General features: G+C 38.7%; 1 protein-coding gene across 1 annotated transcript in view; it reads right to left on the bottom strand.

The window, feature by feature from the left end:
* Window positions 1-9,237: 9,237 nt before the first annotated feature.
* The window catches only part of GATM (glycine amidinotransferase), a 16,329-nt gene continuing 7,862 nt past the window's right edge, over window positions 9,238-17,704 (bottom strand). The window contains exons 3-9 of the mRNA XM_007467019.1: window positions 16,696-16,891; window positions 15,642-15,832; window positions 14,521-14,658; window positions 14,215-14,379; window positions 12,818-12,881; window positions 12,240-12,356; window positions 9,238-10,281 (exon numbers count right to left, since the gene is read on the bottom strand). Of these exons, the coding sequence (XP_007467081.1) occupies window positions 10,169-10,281; window positions 12,240-12,356; window positions 12,818-12,881; window positions 14,215-14,379; window positions 14,521-14,658; window positions 15,642-15,832; window positions 16,696-16,891 (984 nt within the window). The 3' untranslated portion in view covers window positions 9,238-10,168. The remainder of the gene's footprint in view (window positions 10,282-12,239; window positions 12,357-12,817; window positions 12,882-14,214; window positions 14,380-14,520; window positions 14,659-15,641; window positions 15,833-16,695; window positions 16,892-17,704) is intronic.

Below are 17,704 nucleotides of genomic sequence, written 5' to 3' on the forward strand. Positions count from 1 at the left end.
CTTTCCCCCCTTGGTGTCCATACGTTTGTTCTCTACATCTGTGTCTCAATTTCTGCCCTGCAAACCGGTTCATCTGTACCATTTTTCTAGGTTCAAAATATATGTGTTAATATACGATATTTGTTCTTCTCTTTCTGACTTACTTCACTCTGTATGACAGTCTCTAGATCCATTCATGTCTATACAAATGAACCAATTTCGTTCCTTTTTATGGCTGAGTAATATTCCATTGTATATATATGTACCATATCTTCTTTATCCATTCGTCTGTCAGTGGGCATTTAGGTTGCTCCCATGACCCGGCTATAGTAAGTAGTGCTGCAATGAACATTGGGGTGCATGGGTCTTTTTGAATTATGGTTTTCTCTGGGTATATACCCAGTAGTGGGATTGCTGGATCATATGGTAATTCTATTTTTAGTTTTTTAAGGAACCTCCATACTGTTCTCCATAGTGGCTGGATCAATTTACATTCCCACCAGCAGGGCAAGAGGGTTCCCTTTTCTCCACACCCTCTCCAGCATTTGTTGTTTGTAGATTTTCCGATGATGTCCATTCTAACAGGTGTGAGGTGATACCTCACTGTAGTTTTGATTTGCATTTCTCTAATAATTAGTGATGTTGAGCAGCTTTTCATGTGCTTCTTGGCCATCTGTATGTCTTCTTTGGAGAAATGTCTATTTAGGTCTTCTGCCCATTTTTGGATTGGGTTGTTTGTTATTTTAATATTGAGCTGCATGAGCTATTTATAAATTTTGGAGATTAATCCTTTGTCCGTTGATTAGTTTGCAAATATTTTCTCCCATTCTGAGGGTTGTCGTTTCATCTTGTTTATGGTTTCCTTTTCTGTGCAAAAGCTTTGAAGTTTCATTAGGTCTCATTTGTTTATTTTTGTTTTTATTTCCATTACTTTAGGAGGTGGGTCAAAAAAGATGTTGCTGTGATTTATGTCAAAGAGTGTTCTTCCTCTGTTTTCCTCTAAGAGTTTTATAGTGTCTGGTCTTACATTTAGGTTTCTAATACATTTTGAGTCTATTTTTCTGTATGGTGTTAGGAGTGTTCTAATTTCATTCTTTTACATGTAGCTGTCCAGTTTTCCCAGCACCACTCATTGAAGAGACTGTCTTTTCTCCATTGTCTATCCTTGCCTCCCTTGTCATAGATTAGTTGATCATAGGTGCGTGGGTTTATCTCTGGGCTTTCTATCTTGTTCCACTGATCTATGTTTCTGTTTTTGTGCCAGTACCATATTGTCTTGATCACTGTAGCTTTGTAGTATAGTCTGAAGTCAGGGAGTCTGATTCCTCCAGCTCCATTTTTTTCCCTCAAGACTGCTTTGGCTATTCGGGGTCCTTTGTGTCTCCATACAAATTTTAAGATTTTTTGTTCTAGTTCCGTAAAAAATGCCATTGGTAATTTGATAGGGATTGCATTGAATCTGTAGATTGCTTTGGGTAGTATAGTCATTTTCACAATATTGATTCTTCCAATCCAAGAACATGGCATATCTCTCCATCTGTTGGTATCATCTTTAATTTCTTTCATCAGTGTCTTATAGTTTTCTGCGTACAGGTCTTTTGTCTCCCTAGGTAGGTTTATTCCTAGGTATTTTATTCTTTTTTGTTGCAGTGGTAAATGGGAGTGTTTCCTTCATTTCTCTTTCAGATTTTTCATCATTAGTGTAGAGGAATGCAAGAGATTTCGGTGCATTAATTTTGTATCCTGCAACTTTACCTAATTCATTGATTAGCTCTAGTAGTTTTCTGGTGGCATCCTTAGGATTCTCTATGTATAGTATCATGTCATCTGCAAACAGTGACAGTTCTACTTCTTCTTTTCCAATTTGTATTCCTTTTATTTTTCTTCTCTGATTGCCATGGCTAGGACTCCCAAAACTATGTTGAATAATAGTGGTGAGAGTGGACATCCTTGTCTTGTTCCTGAACTTAGAGGAAATGCTTTCAATTTTTCACCATTGAGAATGATGTTTGCTGTGGGTTTGTCGTATATGGCCTTTAGTATGTTGAGGTAGGTTCCCTCTATGCCCACTTTCTGGAGAGTTTTTATCATAAATGGGTGTTGAATTTTGTCAGAAGCTTTTTCTGCATCTATCAAGATGATCATATGGTTTTTATTCTTCAGTTTGTTAATATGGTGTATCACATTGATTGATTTACATATATTGAAGAATCCTTGCATTCCTGGGATAAATCCCACTTGATCATGGTGTATGATCCTTTTAATGTATTGTTGGATTCTGTTTGCTCGTATTTTGTTGAGGATTTTTGCATCTGTATTCATCAGTGATATTGGTCTGTAATTTTCTTTTTTTATAGTATCTTTGTCTGCTTTTGGTATCAGGGTGATGGTGGCCTCATAGAATGAGTTTGGGAGTGTTCCTTCCTCTGCAATTTTTTGGAAGAGTTTGAGAAGGATGGGTGTTAGCTCTTCTCTAAATGTTTGATAGAATTCACCTGTGAAGCCATCTGGTCCTGGACTTTTGTTTGTTGGAAGATTTTATTTATTTATTTATTTATTTATTTGCCATACGTGGGCCTCTCACTGTTGTGGCCTCTCCCGTTGCGGAGCACAGGCTCTGGACGCGCAGGCTCAGCAGCCATGGCTCACGGGCCCAGCTGCTGTGCGGCATGTGGGATCTTCCCAGACCAGGGCACGAACCCACGTCCCCTGCATCGGCAGGCGGACTCTCAACCACTGCGCCACCAGGGAAGCCCTGTTGGAAGATTTTTAGTCACAGTTTCCATTTCATTACTTGTGATTGGTCTGTTCATATTTTCTCTTTCTTCCTGGTTCAGTCTTGGAAGGTTATACCTTTCTAAGAATTTGTCCATTTCTTCCAGGTTGTCCATTTTGTTGGCATAGAGTTGCTTGTAGTAGTCTCTTAGGATGCTTTGTATTTCTGTGGTGTCTGTTGTAACTTCTCCTTTTTCATTTCTAATTTTATTGATTTGGGTCCTCTGCCTCTTGATGAGTCTGGCTAATGGTTTATCAATTTTGTTTATCTTCTCAAAGAACCCTTACTAGTTTCTTTTTAATGTAACTTTTGTTTTTCTTTCTGTAAGTAGTACATGGAGTTACCATATGACCTAGCAATTCCAGTTCCACTATGATATTGCTGGGTCCACACGAAAACTTGCACACAAATGTTCACAGCAGCACTATTCATAATTGCCCCCAAATGGATATAACATAAATATTTACTGACTGATGGACAGATAAAATGTGGAATATCCATATAATGGAATTTTGTTCAGCCATAACAATAAAATAAAGTGCTGATATGAGCTACAAAGTGGATAAGACTTGAAAACATTTTGCTAAGTGAAAAAATCCCATCACAAAAGACCACATTTTGTATGATTCCATTTATTAAATTTTCAGAATAGATAAATCTATGGAGACAGAAAGTAGATTAGTAATAGCCTAGGGCTTAGAAGAGAAATGGAGAATGACTGCTAATGGGTATGGGGCTTCTTAGTGGGAGGATACTTTATAGTCTGTTGTCTGATAATCTGATATCTGGAGTCTCTGTGGATATATTTCTGTTGAATGTTTTGCTGAAAGGGTCTTTACTCTTCGTGTGTCTGTCTATCTTTGGTTGTGTATGGGACTTTGTATATGAAATCTTATTTTTAGAAACAATCTGAAGCCTAGACAGATGTTACATTCCCTCAAAGAAGAATTCTTATTACTTTTTTCAGGCATCTGGGAGTGCCAGCCATCAAGTATCACTTTAACCCAATTTCAAGCTAGAGATTTTCTGGGCTACTCAAATGATGTGAAGCTGAGCTGCAGACGGTGCAAGGGCTGGTTCACTTCCATTTCACCTTAATTCCTGGTGTGCAACCAGGTTGTGCGATTTGGGGGAAATTCCCTCAATTTCTTCCTTTATCATGCTATTTAGAATTAACTGTCTAAAGACTAACACATGATTAGGGACTGAATTGGATTAAAAATAAACATTTATCTTCACTTTCCCCTGAAACTGCCCTAAAATGATAGTAATGGAATAACAAGGTAAAAACCCACAAGGACTAAGAGAAAAGGGAGAACAGTAGATGAGAGCTGCCTATAAATTTTTGGAAGACAGGACAGCTGATGGAGGAGTGATACCTAATCCAGACAGCAGGGTACAGGAAGCAGAGACCAGTGTGAGCCAGTTCACCACAGAATCCCACAGAAAATGTGCTGTTCCCATTATCAGTCGACAGGGGGAGGCAACCACAACTTGCATTGACGTGTTATGGTCTGTAATACACAATTACTGTATCACATCAAGGATATTTGAACTTGCCCATGTACTGTCATAGTCTGGTCAGGTGGGCCCTAGATCTAATACAACTGGACAATGTTCGAATATGCTATATTGGTGATATGGTTATCTCAAAATCTGAGGATCAAGCTAAAAGAGACCTTACGAAGGTCATAAATCATATAACTAATTGGGGATAATTGATTAACTCCAAAAAAATCCAGGGCTGTACACAGACTATGAAATTTGGGGGGACTGCATACTGTAGACAATGAGCAATAAATTATTGCTTCCCACCTCTCAGGCTATAGGGACTCAACACCTAGTGGGCCTGTTTGGCTTTTGGAAAAATTGTATCCCTCACTTAGGGATACCGTTAGTTTCAGTTCGTAAGATTACCCAGAAAAAGGCTATATTTGACTGAGGAGCTGAATAGCAACAAGGCTTCTTAGAAGGGCAGAGGGCTGTAGCCCAAATTATCCCATTAGGACCTTATGATCCTAATGATGAAATAATATTTGTAGTGTTGGCTGCCTGCACTCATGCCAACTGGAGTGTCTGGCCAAAGGCAATATCTACTGCTCAGTGGTAACCTGGACTTTTGAACTAGAAAAGTACCAATTGCTACTCTCTAGTATATTCCTTTTGAAGACAGTTACAGGCTTGTTATTGAGCATTTATGGAACAGCTCCAATAATAGAAGGATATAAGATTATATTAAGACCTGAAATGCCAGCATGTCATGGGTGATGTTAGAAAAGCATTCCAACAAGGACAGTGCCCAAACAAATTCCATCCTAAAATGTATTTGGTACACAATGGGAGCGTGTTCCTGGGAGTTTCCATGGGAGGAACTCACTGTAGTCACAAGCAAGTAGCCTCTTTTCCCCTAGGACTGACTATATAGCCTCCTGAAGAGGATTGGCCAGCTGTTATTTGGCCCTACTGAGCCTCAAACTCTTAATAAAAATTGCCCTATTTGCCAACAGGAAAGGCAGAATTTTCGGTTCCTCTGGGGAGGTATTCCCAGGGGAAAAGGTCCATCATCTAGCTGGCAAATAGATTACATTGTCCCTTTACCTATTGTTTGGCAACTTAAATATTGGCCTTAAGGGTTTGGTTTCACATACCAATGGCTAAAGTCAGTGTTGCAAATTCTGTCAAAGGACTGTGACAACCACACACACACGCGCGCGTGCGCGCGCACACACACACACACACACACACACACACACACACATATCGCCTTCCTGTCTGGCCCTCCTAGTTACATTTCATCAGATCAGATCAAGACACATCACTGCCTATATATACAGTGAAACGGTAGGCAAAGAAACACATTCAGTAGGCTTAGCATATTACTTGTCACTCTCAAAGTAATGGGTTAATAGAAAATGGGGATAAACAAAACATATGCTTTTTAAACTGAGGGAAAACAAGTGATTGAAGGGCAGTTCCACAAAATTATAGGACTATGTCTTATAACTTGACCTGAGGAGGATTAAAGGTAGAATTACATTAGATAATTGTAAAAGAATTACATCAGACAATCAAATGTGAATATTGGGAGACTGAACTAAACCCCTTTAGGATGTTATCCCTGTGGAGAACCGGCACGAAGAAAATTTTGCCCTGAGCAATGGTAGGTCGACCACAGTCCCTGAATCCCTCAGCAGATACATACCATAAATACGATGGCTGTAGAAGCAGATAAACAAATTGTAAAGTTAGTTCAGAGGAACGAGAAAGTTTATGCTGGAATTTTCAGCTATTTGTTTAAATCCATACCAGCTGCCCACGGATTATTACAAATGCATGGGATTTTCATGTACATTTTGATTGTCTACTTGATTATATATCGTCAAGCAAGTAATGGCTCTCAAACTAAGAGTGACCATTTTGTCCTAAAATGGTCTTGACCATGGATGAGTGGTTAGTCCGTGCTGTGAGGGTTAATTCCTGCAGACCTGAAATTGGCCCGAACTGTTTTACTAAAATAAGAAATGTACCCGCCTGACACTGACCTCTGGTCCAGACATAACACCTACTGATTATTAGTGCTGCTTTGTAACCATGGGTGGGAGGAGTTTCAAGGCAAGCTGTTGACATTGTTTATTGATAACAGTGAAATTGACTTGCACCTGGTCTGAGACACCCAGAGGGTTCTGTCATTGGAACTGGTTACATAGCAAGTATATGCCCACTTGACCAACAGGGGATGAGAAACCCTGGTTGAGACTCTACCTTGGGCTCCTTGGTTCTGAGATGGTCCGTGCTCATATTGGTGGTTCCAGATCTGAGAAAGTGTGTCTAGACAGCCCTTACAGAGGGCTAACAAATGCAGGTCGGGCTTGGCTGCCCTGGACTCTTTGCTGTGAGATGGCCTTTGGCTGTGATGCATATCTTTACTTTAATACTATTGCTATATTGTGTCCTTTTCCTGTAATAAACTATATAGATTTATAAGCACTGTCATTTTAAGTCCTATGAGACTTTAGCAGTCAAACCTCGTTTAACTGTTACTGTTGGTGCACTGTGATGGGAAACTAAATGTTTTTCATATTCTTCTAATTTCTCAAAAAAAAAAAAGATCCTCTACATCCAAAAAGTTGACCAAAAAAAATCTGAGGTACTGTGTTTTTACATTCTTCTGAACTGTTGGGTGGTATTCCTATGTAGTTGCAAGTTAACACACTAGAGTGGTCAGATCCATGAACTTTATTTTTAAAAGGCTATTCCTGAAAGAAATACCTTGCTTTTTTACAAGGAGCTAGACCTGCCCTGGCAATATTAGATATTTTTATTTAAATTTAGTTCATTTTTTATGACAGTAGGTTCGTCCTAATATGCACAGCTGTTTCCTTAGACATCGAGTTACAAAAGGCTTGGTGTTCCCTAGGAAGAATGGCAATCTGCAGTTGTTGGCAAGTGATCTGGAAACCGTGACTCTAAAGCGGCAAATGGTAGGCCTTCTGCCTGCTGCAGATACCAGAGAAGCCACCAGGTTGCAGGACTGGTGGATGACGAAAAGAAACCTGATAGCAATTGTGTGGTGGACACCAGGCTGCTTCTGTTTTCCTCTACAACTTTGACAAGAGGGGACATAACAAGCAGTGCCAAGGATCTAAAAATAGAGAGTTTATTAAATCATTCAGTTGAGCTATCTTTGTTGAAGTAATTGTCTTATTTAATAACCATGCAAAAGGCCAATGCCAGAAACATGATGAGATGAGGAAGAGGGAAGAGTCCAGGATGGCTTGGCCAACTGAGTCAGTTGTGATAGTGTTGAGCCTGCGATGCCTTTGCACATCCAGATAATGTCCACAGACAGTTGGGAACAGGACCTGGGGCTCAGGGCCAGGCCTAGACTAGAAGGTCCAGGCTTAGGGCCTCCCCTCCCACGTAGCCTCTGGGAGTTACTGGTGGATATGCAGAGGGGAAGACCTGTGCACAGGTGAGATAACCCGGGAGGGAGAAAGCGGTACCTCAGAAACCCAGAAGAGGAGAGACCTTCAAAGGAATGGTCGGTAAGGCCTGAATTGTGTCCACTGGAAATGACACTTGGGTCAGGGTTCTCAGCAGTACACTGAAGCAATAAGGTAGAAATCAGATAGCAAGAGATTGAAGAGTAAATAAAAGGTGAAAAAGTGGACATATCAGTAGACGTATTCTTTCTGGAAACTGAGCTCTAAAAGACAGTGACATTGCCAGAGGGATAGTTTTTGTTTTGAAGATTATTTTGAACATGACTATTTGCTGAGGGAAAACACACACACACACACACACACACACACACACACACACACACACACACACACACACACACACACACACACACGGAGGCTGGAGTTATAAGAAAGACGATAACTGACGAAGCCAGTTCCTGAAAGAGGAGAGAAAGATTAGAATCTAAGGACAGTTGTGTGGATTAGACCTGGTCAAAAGGTTCACCTCTTTCTCGGCAGTAGTGAGAGAAGTGTCTTTGTAGAGGGTTGAGAAGTACAGTTGAGTGATGAGAGGAAGACCCAACTTTTCTCTTCAGAAGCTTAGCTACTACAGGCAAGGAGAGAAAGAATTTAACCAGGGAATGCAAATGCAGGTAAATCTATAGAGAATTGGAGCAGAAAAGCTGAGGGAACTGACACCTGACAGCCTCTGTTTTCTCTGTGAAAAATGAAACAATATGATAAGAGAACCAAGTGAAGGTCTGGAATAGCCACTGAGGAGAATGTGGAGGGGTGTGTAATAGAATTGCAGAGTAGTATTTAGACCCAGGAATATATCCCCTAACTGTGCACCAATCCACATGATTGTAAGGTTTCTTTTTTTTGCGGGCCTCTCACTGTTGTGGCCTCTCCCGTTGCGGAGCACAGGCTCCGGAAGCTCAGGCTCAGCGGCCATGGCTCACGGGCCCAGCCGCTCCGCGGCATGTGGGATCTTCCCGGACCGGGGCACGAACCCATGTCCCCTGCATCGGCAGGCGGACTGTCAAGTACTGCGCCACCAGGGAAGCCCCCGTAAGGTTTCTTAAGCAGGATTCAGTCGAGTGTAGAATGGGCAGGTATTTCTGTGGTGTGTGAAAAAAGACACTAGGCTACAAAGGCACGGTCGAAACCCATGACCACTTCAAAGTACACCTCCCCCCATCCCCAACCCACAGATTTTTCATGGGTCAAAATACTGAGTATCTAGAGAATGGAGACTTTTTTCCTCTTCTGGGGCCTAGGATTAGTCCCTTATATTCAGAAGACATTCAGATATTGTTGACTGATTGGATTAATTCATAAATAAAATCTGACTCTGCTAAACATTTCTGAATACAAGCATTAGGTTTAAATTTTTATCTACTGGAGGTGAACATATTGAATAATTCAAAGCATTAGAACACTGTTCCAAGAGCTATATTCCCATAATTTACTTATGCTTAAAATGATTAGACTGGTGCCAAACTCTAATAAAACCCATTCTGTAACACAAAAGTTTTTTAGAATAAAATACATGTACCGTATCCAACATTAAAATTATTTCACATCGCATGTAGGTTTTATCTCCATTAGTTTTTTTTTTAATGCTTTTAAAGTCTGTGCTTTAAATAATTTGCACATCTGTAAACAAATCTTAGATTACCAAAGATGCAATGTATCCATTAGATACTGAACATCAAAATTTAGGAATTGGAACTGATAGTTACATCCTATTGCACTAAATATTCCTCTAAAATTCTGAACAGAGAAGAAAAAAGAGATTAAAATAAATCACTTGAAATGAGGTAAGTTGTATGAAAAGGTTTTTAATAGCAAATACCACCAATGTTGAGATGAGAATATTAAAAATATTCATGGAAAATTCACTTAAATGTTTGCATAGTCTAGGTTATTTTTTTAAACAAAAAATTAAAAATTACCAAAATTCCTTATTAGAAAAAGAGACAATTACTGGTTCTATAAGATCTGTATACATTCTGAGTCTTTTATTTAGAAAAAAGAAGTGATACAAACATTCACAAGTTTAGCAAAAAGGAAAAAAAAGTGACTATTAGGACTAACATTTCAAGCTGCCTTTTGGAAAGAAAATTAAAAACAGAGGTAGATGGTTAAATATATTAGTAGCCAAGTTACTCAAATGACTAATTTTTGTTTTGGTAGACATTCACCAAATTTTTATGCTTGAAGCCAAACAGTAAAAAATTTAGGAGAAGAGAGTAAGATCTAGCACAGGTTATTTTCCTTTTATCAAAGAAAAATAATAAAAATAAACCAGGCTTAAGACCCCTGTTTATGGATATGATTGTATAAAGCACTACAGTTCATGCACTTTTTAAAGCAGGAGAATGAACCTTATCCCTAAGCTTCCTAGTTTTATTTGAGGCCAAGCCCCAAGCCCCAGCAGACCTGGTCAATCAAAGTAGGACTGTAGGGTGCCTCGGCGCCGGACATCGCAGGTCCAGCAGTGGAAGCCTCCTCCCAGGGAATTGGCATTACGAATGTTAACCTTAATGGTACTGATACCTGCATGGAAAGAGAGAGACGTGGCCAGTTAGATGGACACACATGAAGATTCTTCTATAGAAATGAGCCTAAAAATGGGGAATACTGTGGTTCTAACCCTTAAGTCCACCCCAGGATAGTCTTTCAATTTTATTCGTCAGTTATATTTCATGTAATCTATTCCACTGCTAATATAAAACCTTCACCAGAAAGTCAGCAGAGACTCTGAAGTCTATTTTGTTCTATTGACTATTCACAAGTCAACAGGTTTCATGAGCGGATATATCTGACAAACGTTCAGAAACAATCCAAATAGTAAAATTTCAAGGCCTTTTAGAATTATGCTTTAACTACTTTGTCAGACTGTTTCTAATTTTACCATGTCAATTTAGTAAGAAAAGTATAATTTAGCCAACCTGAAAAGTTGACTTTACCTACCCACATATAAGTATAGTTTATCTGACACAATTAGCTCGACCAGGCCACCTTAAGGAAACAATGGAACAGAGCTCATCTGGGTTGTATGGTCATACAGGTTATCAAAGCTACTCAGGCAATTAGTTTAATCCAGCACCATTTGTATTAATATGGTTATGATGTACATGGCCCAGCCAACCAATGGCATTTTGGAAGAATCTGTTGTGTTTGGCATAATGGCGTTTTAAAAAGAAAATCTATTCTCCTCTCTCAAGGAATCCATTATTTTGAGAGGAAAGCTAAGCTACAGAGTTGCTTAAGGGTCCACTGGTATAGTTAGAAAGGCAGCATGAGTCATCTGGAAAGCCTTTCATGAGAAAGTAAGACTGAGCAGGGCTTTGAAGAGTAAAAACAGGGTTTGGACACGGGTTCAGGAGTGGGCTTGGGATAAGAAGTGGGCTTTTAACCATGAGCATGTGCTTCCTGATAGAAAGACATATCTATCTTAGTCAGATGGCTAGAGCCATATAACCCTGAACTGGAGAGAATTTAATTTGCTTTAAACAAGTTCCCTATGTTCAAAAAGACTTTATTAAAAACAAAATTATAAATCAAATATTTGGTACTTAATAATATTTTAAGTTGAGAAACAATAAAACCTTAAAGGACAGGAAACTGAACCCAAGCAATTGGCTTATTTAACAAAAGCCACGAAAAAAAAAGTGGAATAGCATTAGGGGTGAAATCATTAGATTGGGCTTCAATGTAAAACTAATGGGCTAATCTTTTTAAACTGATACTTCATTAAAGAGGGATGTTTCAAAGGGGCAAACAATATCTTCTGACTAGTACACCTGAAATATAAGACATAAAACATGACTTGATTTCAACAAGTGTACCGCCTGGCTTTATTTGACACCTAGGATATGTCAAGTAGAATGACAGTGATAAAACACACACTTCTGCACCCTAATAACAGCCATATGAAAATTCTTTCAACGCTTTTCTCAGTATAGAATAACTGGTCTAAATTTTGAATACCACGATAAGCAAACTCCCACCCAAGTAATAACCAGTTCTGCTTTTTAGTTCAAAGCTGAAATGATTTACTGACATCCTCTATTGTATTTCATTACTTTGTTCACAGTGCTTATCACACATATAAGTCACTTCTATATCTGTATCCTCATACGTCCTTTAAAATATGTAATGACAAATTACTTTTAAAGGACCCCAACAATTTCTTATTTGGCGAAGGGCCAAATCATCCATATGCTTATCTGCAAAGGGGCAGCTCTCCACACCTGGGCACCAGGAAGTTAGATAAGTCATAGAAGACTGATAAACTTATTGCTCAGGGCGTGTCTAAGGAGCCTGGGATGCATCTCCAACCTTTTGAGGTTGTGATTGTTGAAAACAAATATATTGTCCATCTATGCAATAACAACTTGGTACTTCTAAAAGGAACAGAAATTTAATTAGATAAATCAGACCTAGCATGTCATTTCTTCTCATTTAATATTTTTGAATATGAACATGTTTCATTTATGCTGGGTACATACCCAGCTTTTCAAACATCTTTTGAATCGGGACTTCGTTGGCATCCACCATAACACGCTTTTCATCTAGCATTAAGACATTCATGGAAAGCCATTTGGACGACATCCAGAGTGGGTGATCTAAAAATAGCAATAACCGTTAAATCATGTCTGCTGTTATTCTTGGTTAAAGCAACGATTCAGAAGTGAAGAATATTCAAGTGACAGCTCAATTCTTTCAATAGTTCAGTTTCCCTGTGAAAATTTATTTTAATCTTAAAATTATCTGTAAATGTTAAGAATCAATCCATACTCATTACACGTTTGAATTTCACCTTGTTGTCTTTAAAAAGCCATTTCTTGCTTTCCGTCAAATTGTTTTGTACTGATTTTTCCTGTCTTTTCATTTTCATTTTCTATGGAAGGAGAGGTTGTGAACACAAGTCCAGCCTTGTCCTAGTACCCATAGTGCCAAGCACCAGTTTACTGCTTACCAGAGAAATATTCTAAATTGCTAATATGCAGGCTGCTGTCTATAGGTGAAAGATTCTTGGCCACTGAAGTAATTATTTTAGGCTATGAGTATACAAAAGTAAACATACCATCTGGGATGACTGGTATTGGAGGAGTAACTATGGTCCATCCTGCTTTCTTGAAAAGATCAATCTGCAAGACCAAAATAAAAAAACCCCCCCAAACCCAAAGAGGCTTAAATCTATAGATACTATTCTTATCATTCTTGGTCTCTGATAGCCCTTATGATTAATAATTCTTTTTGAGAAGCTGTCTTCTCAACTGCCAAAATTAAAAAATTAAAATTTCAGAACATTTGGATGATTTTGTCTGAATCTTAGTTAAAATGTACATAAAATCCTCAGATTGCCAGATGAAAGTTTGAAAGTAACAGAAATGTTAAAGCTTTTAAAAATATTCTTGTGCTTTTCACAGGTTTCAGAGATTTTTTTAAAAGACCAAAGATATTTTCCTTGAGAAATTCTCATTAAATTAAATTAAGAAAATGAAAATATTTACTATTACTTAGTTGTAAATATTAAAGAAAATGAAAATATTTCCTATTACTTAGTTGTAAGAAAACAAAATATGACTATGTCAAACCCATAGTCCATCCACTTCATAGTCTGTCACTTTGCATCTGTGACCATGGTATAAAGACAGATGTTAGGAATATACTCCCAAAGAACCATAACTGTCCCTAGTGACCTATTATAACCCAACCATCCCTAGTTCACATACCCACTTAGTATATAAATTATATTAAATAAATATTTAATAACATATATAATTGATTTATATAAATTATATATAAATAAATTAAAATGAAGTGAATAAGTAATCTCGGTCATTGTTCTAAATATATAGAATAGAAATGAACAGTGATATGGTAAAATAGTGAATTTTGCAATGGCGCACTACAGCCCAGCAAATAACACAAAATCACTCACCGCCCAACTGGAAGTAGGGGGCAGCGGGCAGAAGTAGGAGGCTGCAGGGGGGGATAGATCTGCTGCAGTGCAGTGGCTCTGCTCCTCCCCTGCAGGGTGGGCCTGGCTGAAGGGAGCCCCGCTGGAGAGGGAAGAAGACACCCACTGCCTAGTGGTGTTACCCCTGACATGCAGAGATCATCTTGTTTGCAATTCATCTGCTGAGGAACCTCGGCTGCAAGTTATGAGATAATACCACTCTGTTCAATAAAAACACACATACACACAAACTTGAGGCTCTGACCGCAGCAAGCAGCCAAAGTCAAGAGTCTGATGACACTACACTAATTATCACGGCTATAGTGTATATTTCTGAGTGTCGGACATCCTGTAGTAAATATAACATAAGCAATCCAATGTTTGATCATAATAATGTGAGCATTGCTGAATCTGTCATTTAGAACCATTAGGAATCACGGAAGTGCTTAAAATAATAGTGGCAATTCCTTCAGTTGCCAAACTCTCTTGATTTTCCAGAGTCCTAAGAACTCCCCTACCTGGTGACATGGTCGGTCAGGATTGGAAAGCACAAGACCGGGCCCAATGATATTGAAGGTGGCATCAATGTGCATCGGATTGGGGTCTTTAAAGGAGATGATATGCACTCTGTAGTCTGGAGCGAGATGCTTACGCATCCATTCAATGCCCATGTAGTTTGTGACCTGAAAATAAAAAAGGAGACATAAACCTATAAAGATTTGCTTCTATGTTTAGATAACTAAAAATAGGATGAAAATATTTTAATTTTGGAAATTTAAAATATAATAATAAAGTGAGAAATTTCCGAGGTAGACTTTATCAACCTGGCTTCTCTGTGCAAAGATGTCTCTTCCAGCTCGAATGAAGTCAGCAGCGTCAAAGCATGGCTCGAACTCAGTCGTCACAAATTTTCCCTGAGCAGCCAGTTTGTGTCTGTCTTCTACAGAATGGATGGGGTAATCCTAATTGGAACAAGAATGAACACACACAATGTCTTGGTTCATGAGGAGATGACTCATAGGGCCTTCATTACTAAGAAAATTAGTTCAACATCATCATTTCCTGAAATACTACTGCCCTGTTCTAGACTGAAACATGCATGGGAAGATGTAGGCCCATGCTAAGCAAACCAAAATAAACCAAACCACCAGCAAAAAAATTTAAAACTAGGCATGACAAGTTCCTGATACTTGGAAGCAAGTGGTACAGAGGCAGTAATGAAACTGAAAATATCCCATGACCCATCCAATGATTTATGTATCTGTCTACAGTATTGAAAATCTGCAAGATGAAGTCATTCTGTTCTTTTGAAAAAGGAAGTTGGCCCTGAGCCTAACTCATACCATAAAATGCGATGCCATGCATCCCCTACCAAATTTGACTGGGTATGCGGTTGGGTAACAGATTCATTACTTACTTCTGTCTTTAAACCCATAAAGGGTTTAAAGAAATTTTCATTTTTTGATTCTTTCTATAAGTGATCAAATAGTAAGTGATCTAATAAGAGACATATACTTCCTTTTACTGTGAATATGGCCTACAGACCAAATTCTTTTTCTAGAAGAGGCTGGAGTTCAGCCTAGTGACTGTTCTGTCTCCACCAATGAATAGCTGTGTGCCTTTAGACAAGTTTTCCTCCCTGTAATGGAATGAAACTACTCCCTCATGAGGTTGTTGTGAAAAATAAACAGGACTGAGGATGTAAATAAAGTACTTAGTTCAAGATCTGGCACATGGTAAACACCAATAAGTGTTAGCTATTATTATTACTGTTATTATAACTTATCATTTACTCTTATTTTCATCATAGAACAATCAGTTTTTGAAAAGTAGGTGATCTCAGCTTCTGAAATACATAATAAATACAAGGTATCAGAGAATCTCTCAGTCTCTGTGGATTATTTAGAAAAGTTACTAATAAGCTCTCCCATAATTGGGGACTTACCTGGTCATAAAGCTCATCAGCCATTGTGGGCTTAGGAGCTGTTGTCCACTTGGCCCCGCGGCGGAAGTAGTCTTTGATAATTGCTCTGTATGCGCGGTACTCAAAGAAGCGAGAGCGCCAGGCCATGGGAGCCTCGATAATCTCATTTCCCACAACTATCAGGATGTCTCGAGGCATCGCACCATATAAACCTGTCAGGCCAGAAAGTTCCAGAGGAACTTCAGTGATGCTAATTTCCAAGACAGAGAGTCTATATCATGTGATTTCATTCTTTGGTAAAAAAATAAAAATTACAGAAAACCTATACATGTATATGTACATAATTATAGGCAAATGAAAAAATATTAAATGATACATGCTAGACTGTTAACATGAATTCTGTGTGGGGATGGTGAAGCCAGGCCAAACAGAAAAAAAAAAAAAAGAAAAAGAGAAAAAGAAGCATCTCTTGTTCAAAGACATCTTGAACCATCAAGTGTTCACCTTTTGTAACTCCTAACAGAGTTTTTCACGGAATATCAGTACCACAAGATGAAAATTGGGCCAAGGATCACTTATACAACTGTAAATTAGAACACACCGAACTCCGCAACTAAGGAGCCCACCTGCCACAACTAAGACCCAGCACAACCAAATAAATAAATAGATAAATAAATATTTTTTGAAAAACACACACTGAACTCAGGCACAAAAACAATCCTGCAGCAGTGTCAGTTAAAAATAAGATGGGAATGTTTCTGTTCCCCCTTTAATAAGAAATAAGAAATATTCTTGAGGAAAATTAAATGGAATCCACTGGTCTTGTGTACGGAAATTCTCATGAAGTTTAGAAAAACTGCTTCTTTCAAGGAAATTCTAGATCTACAATGGAGTTTAAAATGTGTACATCTAAGTCTTACCAAAAAGAACCAAACTGTTCCTAAATAATCTTTAAAGTTTTGAAGGATTATTAAAACAAAGGGATCTCTGAGAAATAATCAGAGCTTTCTCCTTACAGATTGAGAGAAATAAAAAAATTAAGACTCTAGCAGTTTAAGTATCCAGTATCACTTACCCGTAGACTCAAAATCAGGAGTTTTATACTTCAAGGACCAGTCAATGGTGTCAGGCCTCCTCACTGTCACTCCTTCCATTTTTAAAATATTGCACATTTCTTCAATTTCGGCAACAGCCTTTTTCAAATGATCTTTGGGAAAATGATGGCCCCCATACTTTTGGTAAAAAGTCCAGTACTTTTCATATGTGTTGGCCTAGAACCAGAAGAAAGTAAGTGAAATACTTACAGGAAAAAATTACAGCTCAAGATAGGTTCATAGGTTGTGAACAATTACTTGTATAACTTACTGGAGTTGAGACTGAGACCACATCTGGTGCAGTGTTCGTCCCCAGAGCCAAGCACACTGACTCTGGGAAGACACTCAATATTTGTTGAATGAAGATCTCTAAATTCTCTGGATGTTTTGAGACCTTTTGTTCCTTCTGCCTGAGATCTCATGCCTTACCACACACAGCGTGTCTGCCTTCACATGGGCTTGGAATGCTCTTGGGCCACTTTTTACATGCTTCATAGACAAAATAGGACAGGGACGCTCCCATTAGACAGTCTCAATGAAATCAAATAAGAGAACAAACAAAACAGCTTAAGAGAATAAAAGCACACCTATACGAAGATAAAACCATGGGCTACCCAGGCATCCCAGAATTCTGTCTAAAAAACAGCACTTCAAGATACTTTGTAGGAAAATAGGACACTGCTCCCTTAAAGGTTAGGGACACACTCTCAACTATGCTTTGTTTCTCTTAAAAAGCCATTATTGATTATTTTCTCATTCAACAGAATCACCACTTGGCAAACCTGTGCAGCGGTGCAAGTCTACCTTTAGTGCTTCCTACACCTCCCTGCCAAAGTGTCTCTCCCCACCAACCTCTCTTCTCCCCAATCCATCTAAGCTTTCATAGTGCTTCAGGTCCTTTCACCATAAAAAGAAGTGATTTGAGGGCTTCCCTGGTGGCGCAGTGGTTGAGAGTCCGCCTGCCGATGCAGGGGACACGGGTTCGTGCCC

Source organism: Lipotes vexillifer, unplaced genomic scaffold (genome assembly GCF_000442215.2).
Source record: "Lipotes vexillifer unplaced genomic scaffold, Lipotes_vexillifer_v1.1 scaffold1010, whole genome shotgun sequence".
NCBI lineage: Eukaryota > Metazoa > Chordata > Mammalia > Artiodactyla > Lipotidae > Lipotes > Lipotes vexillifer.